The sequence below is a fragment of the Jaculus jaculus genome, chromosome 5, assembly GCF_020740685.1.
Source record: "Jaculus jaculus isolate mJacJac1 chromosome 5, mJacJac1.mat.Y.cur, whole genome shotgun sequence".
In the NCBI taxonomy this organism is placed as follows: Eukaryota; Metazoa; Chordata; class Mammalia; order Rodentia; family Dipodidae; genus Jaculus; species Jaculus jaculus.
In genome coordinates this window covers 34576254-34595624 of record NC_059106.1, presented here as the reverse complement: position 1 = coordinate 34595624, position 19371 = coordinate 34576254, and the positions used below count along the sequence as shown (strand labels likewise).

The 19371-nt window shown below is 43.4% G+C and overlaps 1 protein-coding gene across 3 annotated transcripts in view; it reads right to left on the bottom strand.

Moving 5' to 3' along the window:
* Nrp1 (neuropilin 1) overlaps window positions 1–19371 on the bottom strand; it is a 153072-nt gene that overhangs the window by 30009 nt on the left and 103692 nt on the right. For all 3 annotated transcript variants that reach the window (XM_004659780.2, XM_004659781.2, XM_045150937.1), the window contains exons 7-9: window positions 14792–14947; window positions 11596–11740; window positions 5410–5741 (exon numbers count right to left, since the gene is read on the bottom strand). In XM_004659780.2, the coding sequence (XP_004659837.2) occupies window positions 5410–5741; window positions 11596–11740; window positions 14792–14947 (633 nt within the window). The remainder of the gene's footprint in view (window positions 1–5409; window positions 5742–11595; window positions 11741–14791; window positions 14948–19371) is intronic.

Below are 19371 nucleotides of genomic sequence, written 5' to 3'. Positions count from 1 at the left end.
AAACTTGGTCCTCTGAACCTGGAGGAGTTAAATTCTTTTTGATATTTTAGACAGAACTCAGGGCCTCTTGCATGTGAGGCAATTGCTCTCCTCCTAAGTTATAGCCCCAGCTCAGGGACAGTTATTTAATGGTGTACAAATTCCATATTTTAATAACTGGATCGTGCCGATGCACTAAAATCTGTTTTATTTGTGTGTGGGGGCAGTGGGGGTTGTGCATATGGAGGACAGAAGACAAGCTGGGCGTCACTCATCAGAGGCCATCCACCTTACACGTTACTTTTGGACAAAGTCTCTCACTGGCCTGACACTTACCAACTCGGACAAACGGGCTGGTGTGTGAGCCCCAGGAATCCCACTGTCTCTCCCCTCCTGGAACTAGTTCGATTTTGTGTGGGTTCTGGCAGTGGAGCTCAAGTCTTTATGCTGGTGAGGCAAGCACTTTACCCACTGAGGTATCTCCCCAGACTGATTTTTCTTTAATTTCAACTAATGCAAACTGTCTACCAAATGGACTGGCTGGCCAGCTCTGCCATGCCAAGTATGAGTGGGAACCATGCCCCATTGGTTGGGTGACATCATCCTAGCGAAGCAGAAGATGTGATTGCTTGGTGGTCAGTGAATCATGACAGACTGAAGGAAGCCTGTGGGAAGATGCACAACTCAGGGTTCTGGGCTCTAGACATAGTTAATTGGCCCTTTTAACGCAGAAACTCCACTAGGAAGCTGGCAATTCTAACATGGAGTTGCCTCTCCCGGTTAATTACCTTCTATTATTACATTTTTTTTTTTGAGACAAGCTCAACAGACTGACTTTTTAAAGAAATGTGTGCATGTGTGTGTGTGAGTGTGTGTGAGAGAGAGAGAGGGAGAGAGAGAGAGAGAGAGACAGAGACAGAGGGAGTGCAGATTGCAGCACCAGGGCCTCCAGCCACTATAATCAAGTGTGTGAGCCCCATTGTGTGCATGTGTGATATTGCACATTTGCATCACTGTGCATCTTGCTTATGTGGGACCTGGAGAGTTGAACATGAGTCCTTAGGCTTCACAGGTAAGTTCCTTTAGTGCTAAACCATCTCTCTAGCCCCCTTCTAGTATTTTTTTAGGAGAAAATTTGCTATCAGGACTCTGCACTCCTGATAGAACTGCAATTGCTATGAGCAATTAGAATCTGACGTATATTATTGTTAGACCAGTGCTCATAACATTGAAAACACCGTTACTTCCTGTGAAAGTTCTGAAGATAGTAGGACCAAGGTATTGGTATCTGTATGAAGCCCCAGGACCTCTCTCCACTTCAGCTCGAGCAAATACTTAACACACTGTAAGAGCAGCCAGTGGTCTGTGGGGGGAGGCTGTGGAAGAATTTCCACTGGGTTCTATGATGATTCTTTTTCCCCTAAAATGTCATGTTTTCTAGACTCGACACATCTGGCAAATAAAAATCAACTAAAGAGAGACTCTTTGGTTGTCACATTATTGAAATGATGGACTCCAAAGAGTTAGAATTTCCCCTAGGAGTCCTATGTTGGGGCAAGGGAAAGGTTAAAGCTCTGATGCCAGCCCAAGGAGAAACTTGTCTCCCAGGAAGAGATTTCACACAATTCTGCCAACTTGTCAGACCACCTTGCAGGAGATTAGAACCCACACAATGAAAGGTCAGTGATAGGTGGACCACACCTTGACGAGGGGTGCTTAGTTATGCATCCTCTGGCCCTCTATGAAAGCCTAAGCTTCATGTCAGAACACTTAAGATGAACTTGGGCGGTGTGGTCATTGGACCTCTTCGTTTGGTCTTCTCTCCAAAGTGGTGACACTGAATAAACCTCATTTCTCTGCTCTGAACTCCTTTAATTGGCTCATTGAGGACTGAACTTAGTTTATTAGGTTTCTGACCCTAACAACTCTGCTAACAGATGCTAGACCATGCCCATCACAAGTTGTTTGTGGGTGGGAATGAGGGAAGGATGGAGGAGAGCTTAGAGCCATCAAAGCAATGTTTTATCCTGCAAATAGCACCCATTTCATGTCTACAGGAAAGGTGGATGGCAACCTAAGCAGGTAGCCATCAGCTGTACCGTCACATATGTTTCAAGTATCTCTACATATTTTTTTTTTTTAAATATGCTGTTGCTGTCTGAAATAGAAGGTGTCTCCAATTTTCCTTTCAATCTTTCAGATCTTATTTCAAGGGCAGGGCATGTTAGGAATCATAGATTAGGCTTAATCCAACCCACTTAGAAGCGTTCAGGGTTTCAGGCATCACAGGAAAAGGATAATGATGCCTATCTGAGGACGAACACCAACACATACAACCAGTCTGGAGTCAGGGATTTTGTTAAAGTTGAAACACATGCGTTTAGCCTCTTATGCAACTCTATACCCGGTTTCCTGTGACAGAGGGGCAGCCTCGACCTCCACCGCAGACACCTCGATTAGATCACAAACACAGAAAGCATATGATGTGTCTTTTCAGAAGCATTTGGTGATGCGTTTTTTTTTTCTCCCTCCCAGAACCCTGGTGTTGAAGAACATGGCAAAGTGCACACCCCGTCACCCGCAGCAGCTCCAGGATCCGCAGCACATTCATGCTCGCTGATGAAGGCGCCGTGCTCCCCACACCTCAGAATACAATGATGTCCAGGGAGCTCCAGTTTCTAATGTTTGTGTGCATTTTCCTGTGAATTTCAATGCACATAAGCATGTATGCACGTGTAAAGACCAGGAGATAAGCCTCGGGTGTTGTTCCTAAGGAACTGTCAACCTTCTTTAGAGACAGGGCTTCTCATTGGTCTGGAACGCACCAATTAGGCTACGCTAGCGAGCCAGGGAGCCCCAGGGATCTTCCTGTCTTGCCTCCCAATACTAGTATAATAATGGGTGTGCACCACCACACTTGGCCTTTTTAAATGTGATAAAACTCAGGCCCTCATGCTGGCAAGGCAAGCACTTTACTGACCGAGCTGTCCCCTCAGCTCCCAGTTTTTGACATTAAAAATTTTTATTTATTCATTACCAGGGAGAGAGAGAGAGGAGAGATGGGTATGCTAGGGACTCTAGCCACTGCAAATGAACTCTACATGCATATACCACTTTGTGCATCTGACTCTACTTGGGTACTGGGAACTTGAACCTGGGTCCTTAGACTTTGCAGGCAAGCACCTTAAGCACTGAACCATCTCTCCAACCCTCTGACATTTTTTCCTAACTTTTCCTTTCATCAAGTTGAGAAGATGAGAATAAAAGGAGAAAGTGGAATGGAAGCAGAGAGAGGGTGGCCACACATAACTTAAAGCTTTAGAAATTACAAGTTAATTCGGGGAGGGACAAGGAGAAGTTCACACTTCTAGCAGTGCTGTCAGCTGCTTTTGCTGCTCTGGCAGTGACCTTCCAGCTAGGGGGACAGGCGGTCTCCTCACGGCTCCCACATCTGGAGGTCATTGGAGCTGGCGGCACGGTTAGCATTGTTCCCCACCAGCAATGCCTTGGCCCCAGTTACTAAGCCACCACGTTCCCACACTTGGTAAGAGTGGGAGAGAGGAGCACTTCATCTACTGATCTACAGTCTTCTCCCCCAGGGGGGCAGGTCCAGGGTGAGGGCAGGAAAGGCCGAGTGAAGCCAAGGGACTGACTGTGCTAGGGTGAGAAATGGTATCAGCTGAATGTGAGCTGAACCCAAGTTGCTGACTGTCTGGGGGTGGATCTTTGTTTTCATTCCACGTCCCTCCTAGGGCCACCCAGGACACTCCTGGGAGTCTTTCCAAGTTTGTGTTCTGTGCTCAGGAAACACAAATAAATGTAGCCATCAGCCCGAGTAAGACTTAATGACTAAAGCATATATTTGTAGGGTTAAAAAAATATCCCACATGTTTTTGTGACTGTTTGAATATTTTTATGAGATTCCTTTACTTTTCACTGGGCTATCAAGAGCCAACTGAATTTTAAGAGGTTCCAAAATGCATAAAAATACATCTAGGCATTAGTAATGATAGATATGAGATGGAAACAACACAAGGGGATGAGTGGATAGATTAAATGTAGTCTGCACACACAGCAAAACACTAGTTAGCTCTGAAAAAGAAGGAAATTCTGACATTACTACATGGCTAAACCATGAACATATTCTACAGGAAATAAGTTAGTCATAATGGACAAATACTATACAAGTGATTTGAATGCGGTATCTAGAGTACTCAAATTTGTACACAGAAAGTTGAATGGTGAATGTCAGGGCCTAGGGAAGGGAAAGGGGAGAGTGATTTCTGAATGGGACCAGAGTCTCAGCTTTACAGGATGAGAAGTTTCTAGAATCTGGTTCCACAGCAATATGAATACACCTGACACTATTACACTGTGTCCGTATAGTGCTTCAGACAGCAAATGTTATGTATGTTCGATTCCAATTAAAAATGTATTCATCTTTATGCTGGTTGTTTTGGGAAGGCTCTCACTCTGTAGTCCAGGGTGGAGTGGAGCTCACTGTGTTACCCTGGCTGGCTTCTAACTTGCAGTGATTCGCTTGCCTCTGTCTCTTGAGTGTTGAGATTATAGGCATGAGCTGTTACACCTAGCTCAACACATAGAGCTTTATACACACTGGGGCTCGGGAGATGGCTCAGTGGGTAAAGTACTTGCTGTATGACCATGTCGACCTGAGTTTAGATCCCAGAACCTATGTAACATGACATGTGCCTGAAATCCCAGCACTGGGACAAGACAGGGAAACCCTGGGGCTCACTGACTATCTAGTCTAACCCAGTTGGTGAGACTCTAGATTCAGCTGGAGACCTTGCCTCAGTGAATATAATGCAGAGCCATTTACACAGTATCGACCTCCGATCTCCACATGCACACACACACGTGCACCCATACACATATGAAAATGCATATACAATGCATGTAAACTACATACACAAATACAATAAAAATTACTTTAAGAAATTAAAGAAATAAAATCAAACACAGGGTGTTGGGGTGTAGCTCCGTGGTAGAGCATTTTCCTAGCATGTACGAGGCCTTGAGTTCCATCTCCAGTGTCAGAAACAAAAACATTTAAGTCAACTAGGATGGATGAGAGAAGGGAAAGAGACATTCAACACACAGCCAAGCACAGAGAGCACGTAAGTTATTACTGGGTCACCACTGTCAGCCTGTGTTCCCCTCCTTCCCCATTGCTTGGTGATCTGTGGTCAGAGGTGGGCTGTCAGTCCTTCTCTGCAGTGAGGAGAAGGGAGCAGACAGTCCATGTTAATCTCAGACACCATTTTCAGCACCTGAGTCACATCTCACTGACAAAGTCTGAATCAGTGCTTCCTGGCAAAGTCCTTTATTTCTGTCAAGGACATGAGGAATGACCTTTTCATGCACATCAATGACCTGAGGAATGGCTTCTCTGTGCCCAGACCTCACCTTGGCTTTGCGCTTGCTCTCATCCATGATCATTCTCCAGTCAGAGCCATTGTTGCTGTAGCCAACCTTGAACTTCCTCATGAACACCTTGTTCTCTCGGTGCTTTCCACCCTGGATGATGACTCCCCTCACTATCTTCTCGTCGCCCAGGTCCACTTGGAGCCACTCGTTGACGTATGGGTGGGGTGTGGGTGGCAGTGCCCAGCCCGAGCGACTGGTGACAAGGCGGATGTTTTCTGGCATCCAGTTTCTTTCTCCTTGGTTGGAAGCTGTAATCTGGGAGTCAGAAATCAGTCCAGACACCATGCCCAGCATTCCAGAGCAAGGGTAATCTAGGAAGAAGAATGAAACACAACGAGGTAAAATTATTCTCTGGGAGACTAGAGAAAGCACTAGAGAGAAAATACAACTTACCGAGTCAGCTTCATACTCATTCATATAAAACGTCCAATCTCTGCATGAGTTTACAACAAGCGAGAGCTCTCTTTTTTCTTATTATTTTTTTAAAAATACATTTAGTCTAAAATTTAGCTCCCAAATATAAGTATCCTGGGCTGGGGAGATGGCTCAGTGGGTAAAGTGGCTATTGTGAAAGCAAGAGGACCTGAGGTGGATGCCAGAACTCACGTCAGAACTGGGTGTGATGGCACACACCCGTAATCCCAAGTGTCTACTCCCAGAGAAGCAGAGATAGGAGGACCTCTGGGGCTTTCTGGCTATCCAGTATAGCCAGATTGACAAGTTCTAGGCCAAGGAGAGACCTGTGTCACAAAAAAGTAGATGGCGACTGAGAAAAGGCACCTGAAACTGTCTTCTGGCCTTGGCACACCCTCATACCCACTTCCTATGCCTGCTTCTTGCCTCCCTATATTTTAATTATTTTGAAGACATTAAACAAGTCACAATTTCCTATTTTCTATGACTCCTCGTGCCCTTTCTCATACATCATTGTCCTCAACAAAATATTTACTGAATGAATCAATTTACTGAAACAATCAAAGGCAGCTGCCATTTTCTCAGGCTCTTTCCTATAACTTAGCCGTGGTATTTCCTTCAGGCTGGTATCTGGAAACCAAGAATACATGCAATGGGAATTAAGATAAATTATAAAAACAATTTTACCAAAAGAATGTGAAACTATAGTGTTAAAAATAGAAGTCACTGTTCTTGCACACAGTGGTCATAACCTGCCAACCAAAAATCAGCTTTTGAAAAGTCAGTCACAGCTGCTAGTGGGAACCAGATGTTACAGTTGGAGAACAGCACATTTTGCCTGAGCCATGCCCTTTATGGACCCTTTCTCTTCCTCAGAGCCACTGGGACCATTTCTGTCACCACAAACCTAGTGGTACCCAGCTGCCATGTGCGCCTGGTTACTGGGCACAGCAGGTGCCACTTCCTGTATCTGTCCCTTCAAAATGCTGCCAAGATGACTGAGGAGGTAGTTCAGTGGGTAAAATGCTTGTCTTACAAGCTTGAGGTCTTGCGCTCGATCTCCAGTACCCATGTAAGAAAGCTGGGTGTAGTGGCATGCACCCATGTCCTGGTCCTGGGGAGGTGGAGGCAGTGATTCCTAGGTTCTTACTTTCTAGCTAGGCTAGCTGAACCAGTGACCCCCATGCTCAGTGAGAGACTACTTGAAATAAAAAGGTAGGGAATGACTGAGCAAGGTGCCCGACATTGATCTCTGACCTTCGTATGCGTATATCCACATGCATGTCCTCTTACACACATATGAGCACACACACAGTGAAAATGAGCTTTTATTTGCCTTGGCTGAAAACAAGGGGACTTGCTTTTAGCAATAATGAGGAAAAATTATATTAACAATTATTTTAAGATTCAACTATGAAACTGCTTTCCAACTTCCATGGCAGGATGGCTAAGATGCACCTCAGCCTGTCTACACAGACCCTTGAGAAAACATATTGCCAGATTTAGCAGCAAAGAAATGACAGAATAAGAAAGAGGATGCCTGATTAGATTGGAGTTTCAGAGCATCAATGAATAATTTTTAGTGTGAGGCCCAAATATTATGATGGGAGATATACTAAAAATTACTTGTATTTCTGCATCAATTTTAACTGGAAGTTTAATATTTTGTCTGGTGACACTGTTTTCAAAGCTTAAAACCAACCCTGGATGGAAGGGATAAATTTATCATGTGATTAGGGGGTTGATGTGGATATTATTATTATTTAAAAAAATTTATTGGTTTTCTATTCAGCAAATACAGGCAGTTTGGTACCACTATTAGGCTCATCAATGACTGATGTGGATATTATTGGTGATAGTATTTCACCACAAGATTGCCATACTAAACCTTAAGGAAAAATAGATATATTAGCAAGTCAAATATTCAGCTAAACAGTTTTCCAAAGACTGGGAAAGTCACCATTACATGTGATGATGAAGGCCCTGAATAAGCACAATCCAGTCTTTCCTTGATGACACCAGAAGTTTCCATGGGATGTTATGGTTTCTGGGTGGATCGTGGTGAGCTGTGATGAACAGGAGCGCATGGTTTTGAGTGGGAGTCCACGCCAATAGACTCATGGTTAACCACAGCCAGAGAACAGAATATAGCTGTGTTCGCAGAGTATACTAGTGTGTTAATCAACTTCTCATCACTGGGACAAACTTTCGTTTAAGGGAAGAAGGGTTTATTTTGGCTTACAGTTTGAGGACAGAGTCTATGATGGTGGTAAAAGCATGACAGGAGCAGAAATCCAGCTCAGATCGTCATAGCAACAAGGAGGAAGTAGAGCACAGTGAAGGGTGGATGCTCAGCTAGCTTTCTCCTTTCGATATACTCCAAGGATCCAGCCCAGGAACCGATGCCGTCCCCACTTAGAGTGTGCTCTCCCCCCAATCTATAAAATCCTTAACAGACTTGCCTAGAGATTGATTTGTTTCCATTATGAGTCTAAATCCTGTCACGTTGACAACCAGGGATTAACCATTATAAATAGAAACCCTTCAATGTTGCTTTCACCACTTTTCTCCTATGACAAAATATTGAAGCCCACTTTCTCAAAATAATGAAAATATTAATTCATCAATCACTTATAAAGCCAAGTGTTCACCCTGCTCTAATTGTCTGTCTATGAGGTACAACATCATTAAATACTCCTGATTTCCAAGAATGCTGTTTTTCTTTTCTTAGTTTGTTTTCCTTCTAATTTCTATGTCTATGCATGTTTGAGTGTGTGAAGCTGTTTATGCATGTTCATGTATGTGCTTGTGGAGGTCAGAGGACAACCACAGGTGTCCTTTCTTGGACATAATCTACTTTGTTTTGACATATAGTCCCTCACTGGCCTGGCCTGGAGCTCACCAAATAGGCTACATTGTCAGTCTTTGGGACTGTCTTCCTCCTCTGTATTTACAGATATGCACCATTACGCCCAGCTTTTTAATGTGTATTCTAGAGAGGGAACTCGAGTCCTCATGTTTACAAGATAAACACTTTATTGAATGAGCCATCTCCCTAGCCCTAGGGTTGCTGTATTTCCAAAGAACAAGTTCTGAATTAAAAAAAGAAAGAAAGAAAAGACTTAAACATAGGATTTTGGAAGACAGGTAATGTGTTTATCTTCTAACTTTAAATTTTTATCGTTAAAAAAGTTGGATTGTGTTAGGCCCTGTTTAAGGTACATTCATGCAGAAACAATCTCTGAGCACTGATGATATTGAAGGCATAAGGACTGAAGGAAATAAGGAAGCCAGGGCCACTGGTCTTTTGTGTCATTCATCTGCACTCAGGGGAGAACCAAAACAAGGAAATGCCTTGCTTCTGGTGACCCAGAGGAGTCACTGAGAGGGATGAAGGCCTTATTACAGACCTGCATGCTGGGATCTCAGCCTTCAGTTTATTGGTACCACAAATCTTTAATGTACCTGGTACCATTTAGCGAGCAAGTGCTCTAATCCAAATATGTAACAAATTCTCTTTCATTTAGTCTTCATTATGGTTAATTTCAGAGACCAGGAAATGGTGATCAGATACACAAAATGTCTCATTCATGGCGAGGCATTCAACAAGTGGCCAGTCCCAAGGCCAGCAAGCACTTTCTTCTGTCCATGTGGCCATGATTGTGACACACTGGCTTCTCTAGAAATCTGCTGAGACCTTTGTGTGGAGATCAGAGACATTTTACCAGAAAGAAAAATTTAAATTATGCTAGGAGTCATGATTAAAGGATTAGGGGAAAACATACATGTAGTACTTTATTTGAAAAAAATTATGTGTCCTAAAATAATAATAGTAATAATATAGAGTGTGTTTGAAAATATTAGTGGAAACTAGACATTTATGTTTAAATAAATAGGCCACTTTGCTATTTTTAAAAAACCAATAAATTATTTTCTTTCTTTGTTCACATTCCTAGAATTACCTCTTGGGGAAATCCTTGTGAATTTTAAAAAGGACAAGCTTGAGTTCAAATAAATATTTTATTACAGTAAAAGGATGTAACATAAATCTTTAAGAGACTGGAGAGTCAGAGTTCAGCATTCAGACTAATATGTTTGGGGTCTTTATGAAGTTTACTTCTTTTACTTTCTGACATAGCAACATGAGATAAGGTTGGAGAAATGGCCTAGAAATTTCCACTCAGAACTCACATGGCCTTGTTTTTAGGAATTTATGGGTAGCCTCTCAAATTTATAATGCCCTGAAATGCCCTAGAACTTTCTGTTACTTAACTGCTGATCAAAAATCAAGTCAAGGTTACATCTGACTTTTCAATGTCCTTTCTTGTTCCAAGCACCCTCTCTACCCAGTGCCTGCCTCCAAGGCCTTGAACTTTTTAAGCCTTAGACTCTAAGACAATAAACAAGTCTGCTTCTGCAGCAGAAATAAATAAAACAAGTCTGAAATCAGATCTGGGTTTTATTTTCCAAAATGGACTCTACTGTGAATACTATTCCATGGGCAATTCCCAAGGTAACATTTTTCTTCCAAAAGACAGTTTATTTTTATTTTTAATTCTCTAGAAACAGTCAAACTAAGTGGAGGAAACAAAATGAAATGAAAAGTTCAGTGTCCTAAATATAATGTTACATAATGCTAACATGACATTACAAGAGAGTTCACAGACTGGGAGAAGCTATGCTAGTTTACTTGCTTTTTTGAAGTGAATCTGAGTCTTTTTCAAGTTTTAAATTTAAGATGAAGATGACACATGCATTGTTGTTGCTTTTTCAATGATTTCACAATGTGTTTACTTAAGTGGGAAGGAATTTGTTCATGGCAGTCATTGCATCAGAACCCAGCAAAATTCAACAATGCCTCAAAAGCAGCAGCATTAGCAATGAAGACACTGGAAGCCCAGGGAGACCCAGCGGGGCCCACTCTGACTTTCAGCTGCACCCATCCTGTGTACTTTTCCAGAAATTTATTTCTTAGTGTCTCACCGTCGTCTCTCACATAGGAATAATCACGTATATGTTGCATATACAACAGGGAATTTTCCTGTTTGAAGAACAAACTGAAAAACTGGAAACTTATGAGTTGACTTCTAATGCTCATATATCCAGTTAAGGAGTGATGTCTCTCAGAGGTAGAGCGCTTGCCTAGCATGTGTGAGGCCCTACCTTGAATCCTCAGGACGGCCAGGAAGTCAAAACGAGATAAATAGACATCTTGAAAGAAAGGGAGTTAGAGAGAGATAGAGAGGAGACCCTCTCAGAAGTTAGGCTTGTTCTTACAGCCAGTCAAGCCATTTCCAGGTGTCAGAAGTGAGAAGAGAAAGCCAGTGGGGAACATTCACAGAGCAGTTAGCATGAACTTAATAATTATGATCAGCAATCAACATGCCGCTCATGCAGCAGACAGAGAGCCAGGCCCACGGCCCCGCACGCAGTGGGAAAGGCATCACTGACTGAGTCCCTACCACTTGCCCAGAGGGGCCGCACATTCCATGTTCACCTCCCCACCTGCTGCCATGAGCGCCTGTGTGGGCACAGAACTCTGGCATTACTCAAGGAAGAAAGCTGAGGCTTAGAGCTGCGAGCATGTCACCCAAAGAAACAGGTCTTCAGGTAGGACTCAAGTCCAGATATATCCAGATCCAGTGTTCAGGACCTTAACTATCAAATAAAAATAATCACATTAACATAAAATTATCTTGTATGGAAAGGGTTGCATCAACCCAACCCAACCATCTCCGTGCCAGCACTTACCTGTGATCTTGCATCCATAAACTTCAAATCTCATAGATATGCCAGTTTCCCAGGTCATGGGTTTGATCCGGACAAATCGAGTAATCAGTGGTTTGGGGAAAACTCCAAAGACAATGTCAGTGGGGTTGGTGTTTCCTTGAAAGATCTATGTAGGAAAGACAGAGCCTTTTATTAACAGATGTACTTACTCAAAACAATCCCACAGTCTTTTCTAAGAGGCCTATAGATATTTACAGTTTCAGCATTTTCTATCAAGGTTTATGTGCCATTTTTACAACTAGTCAGGTTGTTTTGCCAAATGATAGTAATCAGAGAAAATCGTGTCCAAAGTAGAATGTCGTCCCAATCATATACTCCATTTTCTGAGAGGCTATGGCCTCTGCAAGCACTATTACAAGGATGACATTTACTAAAGGGCATAAGCTCTTATCTCAAAAAGTGGAAAGATGGGCTGGAGAGATGGCTAAGTGATTAAGGCACTTGCCTGAGAGGCCACAGGATCCAGGCTGGATTCCCCAGGAACCACATAAAGTCAGATGCAGAAGGTGGAGCATGCATCTGGAGTTCGTTAGCAGAGACTAGAGGCCCTAGTGCACCCATTCTCTCTATCTCAAAAGAATATTTTTTTAAAATGGAAAAAAGTGGGAAGTTATTAACTTTATCAGGGAAACTACAGACACTGCATACATTTCACAGGGGCCATGTTATTTCTCCAGTGATCCCCAGAAGGAATTTTTTAAATTTTTTTTTGAGGTAGGGTTTGTTCTAGCACAAGGCTGATTCATGATGTAGTCTCAGGGTGGCCTTAAACTCATGGTGACCTTCCTATCTCTGGCTCTCAAGTGCTGGGATTGAAGGTGTGCATCATCATGCCCGGCTGAGGTATGCTTTCTGAGCTCTTGGTAGTGTCTGGTTTTGGCAATTCTATGCTGTGTTCTGTTCTATAGAATTAAACCAAGTAGTCTCTGCCTTTTCCTTGCTTCCTTCATGAGAAATCTTGTCCCAGACATGTGGTAAAATTATGTTTCAGTGGCCAAAGTAAAAACTGAGTTATAAATGATTTTTACCTGAAATCCGCCTTTCTAGGATTTTAGCTCATAGGTACAAAATCAGTCTTTTGATCCTAAGAATGACTGGACATGTGATCACAAGGTAATGAGGGCTGAAACAAACCTGATTCTTGCACAAATGTGTCCTTTGGGGCCTGGGAATGTGGGAGTGTTGTTCATAGATGAGATCTCTGAGAGCCAGAGTCTCTTGGCTGTTGTGGGATGTTCTGGCACTGGACCTACCTCAGGTAGAAGTAGAGGCCTCTGCTTTCTAGATTCTCACTCCTACCCTGGGTAAGGATGGCCATGGACAAAAAGCAGTCCTTGGGGGCAGTATGAGGTACATCTAGCATTGGGGTTCTCTACCCCTTTCAAGTGCCATTGCCAAAGCCGTCCTGAGCCCATGAGGCATGGTGACTCTCCTGACCTTCCCACAGAGCTGCATGGAGCTCCCCCAAGCTTTGTCTCCTGCCCCCAGAGAAAGAATGTGCCAAAGCTGGTGTTTTACTTCTTTTGGTTTAGTCTTCCTGACAATGGAAGATGGCCCTTCTCTGGAGATTGGTTAATGCCATCACTTAGCCTGGCTGGGATGCCCTTTGGACTTTGGTCCTACTGTAGCATTCCTCTCTGGGTAACAACCATCACAAGTACAGTTTCACGTGGCAAAATTGAGAACCTTCCAGAAGGAGTGGAACCCTGATTGACACTGTTCCTCACAGGGTCATTGGGTTCTTCCAAAGGGCCCAGGGTTGGCTGAGGGGGCTGTGTCTGGACCCACTCTGCTCAAACTGAGAGAGTCTCACATGCAGTGTTGAATGCACACTCACTCTGCCCAGCGGGACAAGGACTCTGAGGCTGACTCAGGCCCAAGTCAGAAAGTCAGAAAGATGGATTGTCATAGCTGGGAGGCCCCAGAGCACAGAGGTGGCGGTGTGCTAACAGGACCAGGTACCAGTGCCAGATGCTCTGGCTTCATTTAGGTTCAATGAAAGGCCTCATGTGCCAAAGGTCAAACCTCTAGGATCCTTCCTTACTTCTCTGCTTCCCACCCCGGAAGCCTTCTGTGTGCCAGGATATTCCTCCAAATCAGAAGTCACAGAACATTTTCATAGGGCTAATTGTGGGGGTTTCTTCCCTGTGTCCTTCAGACTAGACACGGTCATAGGACTTTTCATGGAACCCTTCTCCCGTAGAGCAGCCATGCACCTACACTTGCTTTCTCCAAATGAGACCAGGGTTTTCCCACTGATCACCAGATTCCCAATACTCATCCCTTACTTCACAGCACAGAGGCCTTCCTCAGTTCCAGCCAAGGTCATGAATGCTCAAAAGCGAGCTGAGGACACGTTAACTGGCCTCTTCAGCAGCCATCGTTTCGAGTTACTTGAATACTTGCTCCTATCTTTATCAGTTTCCAGTGTCTTCCATGGCCTCTGGGACAAATCTTAATTTTGAGAAAATGAGGATGAGTTCTCAGAAACCTTTTGATTAGTAAATCAGAGCAAACTACAACTTAAAATAAACAGGTAGACTGAGAGGAAAAAAAATATATCCCAGTTTAAAATGACCAAGGCAGAATGCCAGAAATACTGGATGGTCTGAGTTCCTTCCATGGCTGACTTTGTAAGGCGGTAGCATGTTGTTTGTGTGATCTGAAAGAACACAGTCAAATAGCTTCCTATAAGAGGCAGCTAACTGCACTTGTAAATTAGTTTGTGAGCACTGAGGGTAGATGAAAGTGTGTTTGTAAAAAATCCAGCCCGTTACAGAGAAAAAAAGAAAATCATCTGTGAAAAAGAATGAAGAATTGCAAGGGGAAACCAAGCACACATATGCAAACAGCCAACCCAAACTCCCAAGGTTCTATGTTTTGCACAGTCTATGTTCCCATGGAGGTTAAAGTAATTCCTGAGTCTTTTATTTAATTTAGAGGCATTGACTTTTCTTCGAAGGATGCGTATAATATCTTCATGGCCTCTGGGTCTGGGAACATGAGACCCTTTGGTCAGATTTAAACCTCTAATTGCACTTTTCATTTTAAATCAATTCAAAAATAAACCAGGCCAGACAGAAATCTCCCAAACAAGTAGAAACTGATCATGCGTTTGAAAGGCTGATTGCGGGGAGGGAGTAGTGGCCACACTTACAATGGGTTTGTTTCCTTCTTTCATGGTGATCCAGTCTTCCCCGTTGGAGCTGATGTCTACTCTGTAAGTCTTGACATAATATTTCTTCTTGGTTTCCTTGGAAATGGCTCCCTGTGTCCCGACAGCAGTGACGAAACGCAAGAGGCCCAAGTCCACCTGCCAAAGGAAAACAAAGAAGACAGGTATGGTCAGTTGGCTGTCCTTGAGGCAGTGCAACCCAAACCAGCTTTTCCTGTTGGATTTATGTTGGGGTTTTCATCTATGTGGGATAAGCAGGGTCTGTTGTGATGTCAACAGTCTGTATCTTCCCACTATACTCCTCTAAAGAATGGTAAAGACAGCGAGAAAAAGAACATTTTGGGTTGAGGAGATAGCTCAATCAGTAAAGTGCTTGCCTTGTAACCAGAATTCCTAAGTTCTGTTACCAGAACCTATGTAAAAAATGCCAAGCATAGCTGGGCGTGGTGGCATACGCCTTTAATCCCAGCACTTGGGAGGCTGAAGTAGGAGAATCACTGTGAGTTCGAGGCCACCCTGAGACTACATAGAGAATTCCAGGTCAGCATGAGCTAAAGTGAGACCCTACCTTGAAAAATCAAAACAACAACAACAACAACAACAACAACAACAACAATAACAAAAGCAAGCGTGGTGGAGGAGGGCACTGATAAACCTACTGTGGAGGAGGTGGAGACAGTAGGGTCCCTCAGGCTTGCTGACCAGCCAGTGTAGCCTACTTGCTGAGCTCCAGGCCAAGGAAAGACCTTGTCTCAAAAAAGGGTCTATGACACCTGATGAATGACACCAGAATATGTCCTCTGACCTCCACATGCCCATGTACACATGTGCACCCACACACATATCTGCATCTGCACACACTTGAACATGCATGCACACACATGCAATAAAATTTACTTTTAAAATATTTACTTAGGGTTGGAGAGATGGCTTAGCAGTTAAATGCTTGCCTGTGAAGCCTAAGGACCCCAGTTCAAGGCTCGATTCTCCAGGTCCCACATTAGCCAGATGCACAAGGGGGAGGTGCATGCATCTGGAGCTCATTTGCAGAAGCTGGAGGCCCTGGCACACCCATTCTCTCTCTATCTGCCTTTTTGTCGCTTTCAAATAAACAAATAAAAGTAAAACAACAAAACAATTAAAAAATTGTTTATTGAGAGAGAGAATGGGCATGTCAGGGTCACTTTATGCATCTGCCTTTACAGGTACCCTTGGGAATAGTAGCTCAAACCATCAGTCTTTGCAGGTAAGCACCTTTACCTGCTGAGCCATCTCTCCAGCGCCCAAGGGAACTTTCTTATCACTACAGCCAAGGGCGCCTGATCCTTGGTATAAAGAGGAAAAGTGGGCTCAACTTGATGTCATTGTATTTTTCAGGACATTAGACAAACTTTCCCAAATCAGTTCATGCAAGTTAGTCTAAAGACAGAGGGTCAAGGCAGGTGAGGTGAGCATGCGCACTGGCTGCTGCGGAGGCCTGCATTAGCATGCCCAGCCAGCAACCCGTCTCACTCCCTGCTTCTGTGGCCACCTAAATCACAGCCCTGCCGCGATCACCCCACAGGCGTTGTGGTTCTGGGTACAGGTTACAGACCGCGGAGTCTGAAGTGGAGTGGGGAGGAAGAGGACAAATCTGGGCTTTTTGATCTAAAGCTCCCTCCTTCCCCTGTCTTCTCGGGACCTTTCTCTGAGCAGCTCAGCTGAGAGGCAGGTGCATTCAGAGGCCTCACTGGGGAGGGAAGATGCCTCCAAGCAGGGGCTGCCAGGTCTCCCAAGCGCCTCATGTCAGGTTCCCATGAAACTCCCTTACTAAGAGAGCTTTTCTTCTTGTGTCCCTTGCTTATCTCACACCCTAGAAGTTGAGCATCTTGATTGTGACAAGTTTTTCACAGCCCTAAGCTCCTACCATGATGACTGAACTCCTGACAGGCTCTAAAACAACCAGCCAATCAGTCATAGTCAAGAATCTGTGAAACCACTAAGCAAAGCATGCCTTTTCTCTTTATAAGCCGACTATCTGTGCTGTCTGTTTCAGTAGTGGGAGCTTGTGAACTTGGCTAACACAGCTTGGTAGACCAGTGTTGGTACTGACTTCCTATAGCTTTAATTTCATACTCCTTATAGATAGTTACAGTACAAAGTTGTTTTTTTCATAAACTTTTCTCATTTTTAACACTGGTAACTAAACCTTAAAACACATCAGCAGTTTCTATATATTAGGAGTCTTTTTGTGTCTTTATATTAATATACTTAGTTATTCCTTTTTGATTAATCTACTGGTTTTTTATCATTCCTTCTCTTTATTGTATGGCCAGAATTTTACAGAAAACAAAAGAAATGTGTTTAAAGAAATGTAGCACAAATACATGGTCAAGATTTTTTAAAGTTGATTTATTTGAGAGAGGAAGAGAGAGAGAGAGAGAGAGAGAGAGAATGGGCGCGCCAAGGTGTCCAGCCACTGCAAACGAACTCCTTACGCGTGCACCCCTTGTGCATCTGGCTAACGTGGGTCCTGGGGAATTGAGCCTCAAACTGGCGTCCTTAGGCTTTACAGGCAAGCACTTAACCGCCAAGCCATTGTGCAGCCCCATGGTCAATATTTTTTATAGGACACAGAAAGTAATTACACAGAAGTTCAACAACACATTTGTCACATTTTCTTTGAAAAGAAAATAACACAAGCAATGTAAAGCAAGACAAACCCCCACCACACCCCAGACTTATGATTCTCATTTTACAGTTGCTACCTGACAGCCCAATTTTCAAAGAACACTCTTTCAATTAACCCTGCAGTGCCCACAGGCCATGGGTCCCTGAAAATGTTGGACTGCACCAGCGGCCAGTGAACGTACCACTGCTGTCTCATGAGCTGGCCTTTTCCTGAGGCCCTGAGAGCAGTTCAACGACAGAGCTGGAGCAAGACTCTACCTGGAAAAAACAAACTAACAAAAAAGCTAAACTCACCTCTAAAGACAACCAAGTGTTCCATGCAGCGAGTGCGTCATGCTGAAGTGCGCACACTGCTGCATTTCCTCTGTGAAGGGGGGACTGTACCAGGCCCAGCAATCTTTCATTTCCTTGGTTTAAAAATGTAAAGATTATGTACTTTCACCAGACTTAGGAAAAAAGGAGCAAAATTTTAACAGAAATGAATATTGTTGGCTAATAATATAATAATGGACAATGTTTTAAATTTTTTTTTTAAATTTATTTGAGAGCGACAGACAGAGAGAGAAAGACAGATAGAGTGAGAGAGAGAGAATGGGCACGCCAGGGCTTCCAGCCTCTGCAAACGAACTCCAGATGCGTGCACCCCCTTGTGCATCTGGCTAACGTGGGACCTGGGGAACCGAGCCTCGAACCGGGGTCCTTAGGCTTCACAGGCAAGCGCTTAACCGCTAAGCCATCTCTCCAGCCCTAAATTTTAATTAACATCTAAAGTTACTCAACACATCCTTTCTTTTTTTAATCCAATACCTATCATATTGGCTGGACTGGGCAATTCTTTTCAAAAGGGAACCAGGAAAAGCCATCTTCTTTATTACAAGTTTGAAATGGGGAGAATGTCCAACAGCAATTGTCGGATCCAGCAAATATAAGATAGTCAGTAAGTTGAATTTCAAGTTTAAAAATAAAATAAGCTAAGTTAAAAATTCAATTAAAATTGAAAAAATAAGTAATTTTAGTTTAATTATATCTCATGAAGTCTTTGAGATATTCTCTTTTTAAAGATAATTTATTTATTTGAGAGAGACAGAAAGAGGCAGACAGAGAGTGAGTATGGGTGCACCAAGGCTGCCTGCCATTGTGAAGGAATTCCAGACACATGCACAACTTTGTGCATCTGGCTTTATGTGGGTACTAGGGAATTGAACCCTAGGCTACCAGGCTTTGCGGGCAAGCACCTTTAACCACTGAGTCATTTCCCTAATCCTAGGATATTCTTATACTAACAACTGACTTGTTGTTTCCTAAAAATTCAAATCAGGTACTTACTTGTATGTGATTTATTGTTGTGGTACTGGAAATTAAACCTAAGGGCTCATTTATGCTAAGCAAGGCCTCTAGCCGCCAATCTATAGGCCCAGTCCCCTCTTTTAAAATACTTTAAAAAAAAATTTGAAACATAGTCTCACTATTTTGCCCAGGCTGCCTTAAAATTGGTATCCTCCTGCCTCAGCCTCATGAGTAGCTGGGACAGCTCCCTGCAAATTCAAGTTGAATGGGTCTTCGGTTTGCAATCTGGCCATCGTGACTCACTGGGAGGTGTCTTTTAAGTTGCTACAAGATTTCTGCCTTGAGCATGTTCACATCTGAAAGTTCATGAGCACTCTAGATCCGGATATGGAAAGATTTCAACTGTTTCGAATGCTCTCGGAACATTGAGTGCTCTACTGACTGTCCCCTGAGTCCTGCCAAAACTACGCCCACTTTGAAGCTGAAGGGTCCTTACAATCTTGCAGGCCAAGGGAGCTTGAAGCAGAGCTCTTTAAATAGGTCCTTCCTGTCAAACTTATGATGGCTCTTCAGTTTAGAAATGATTAAACTCCCAAGTGTACAAC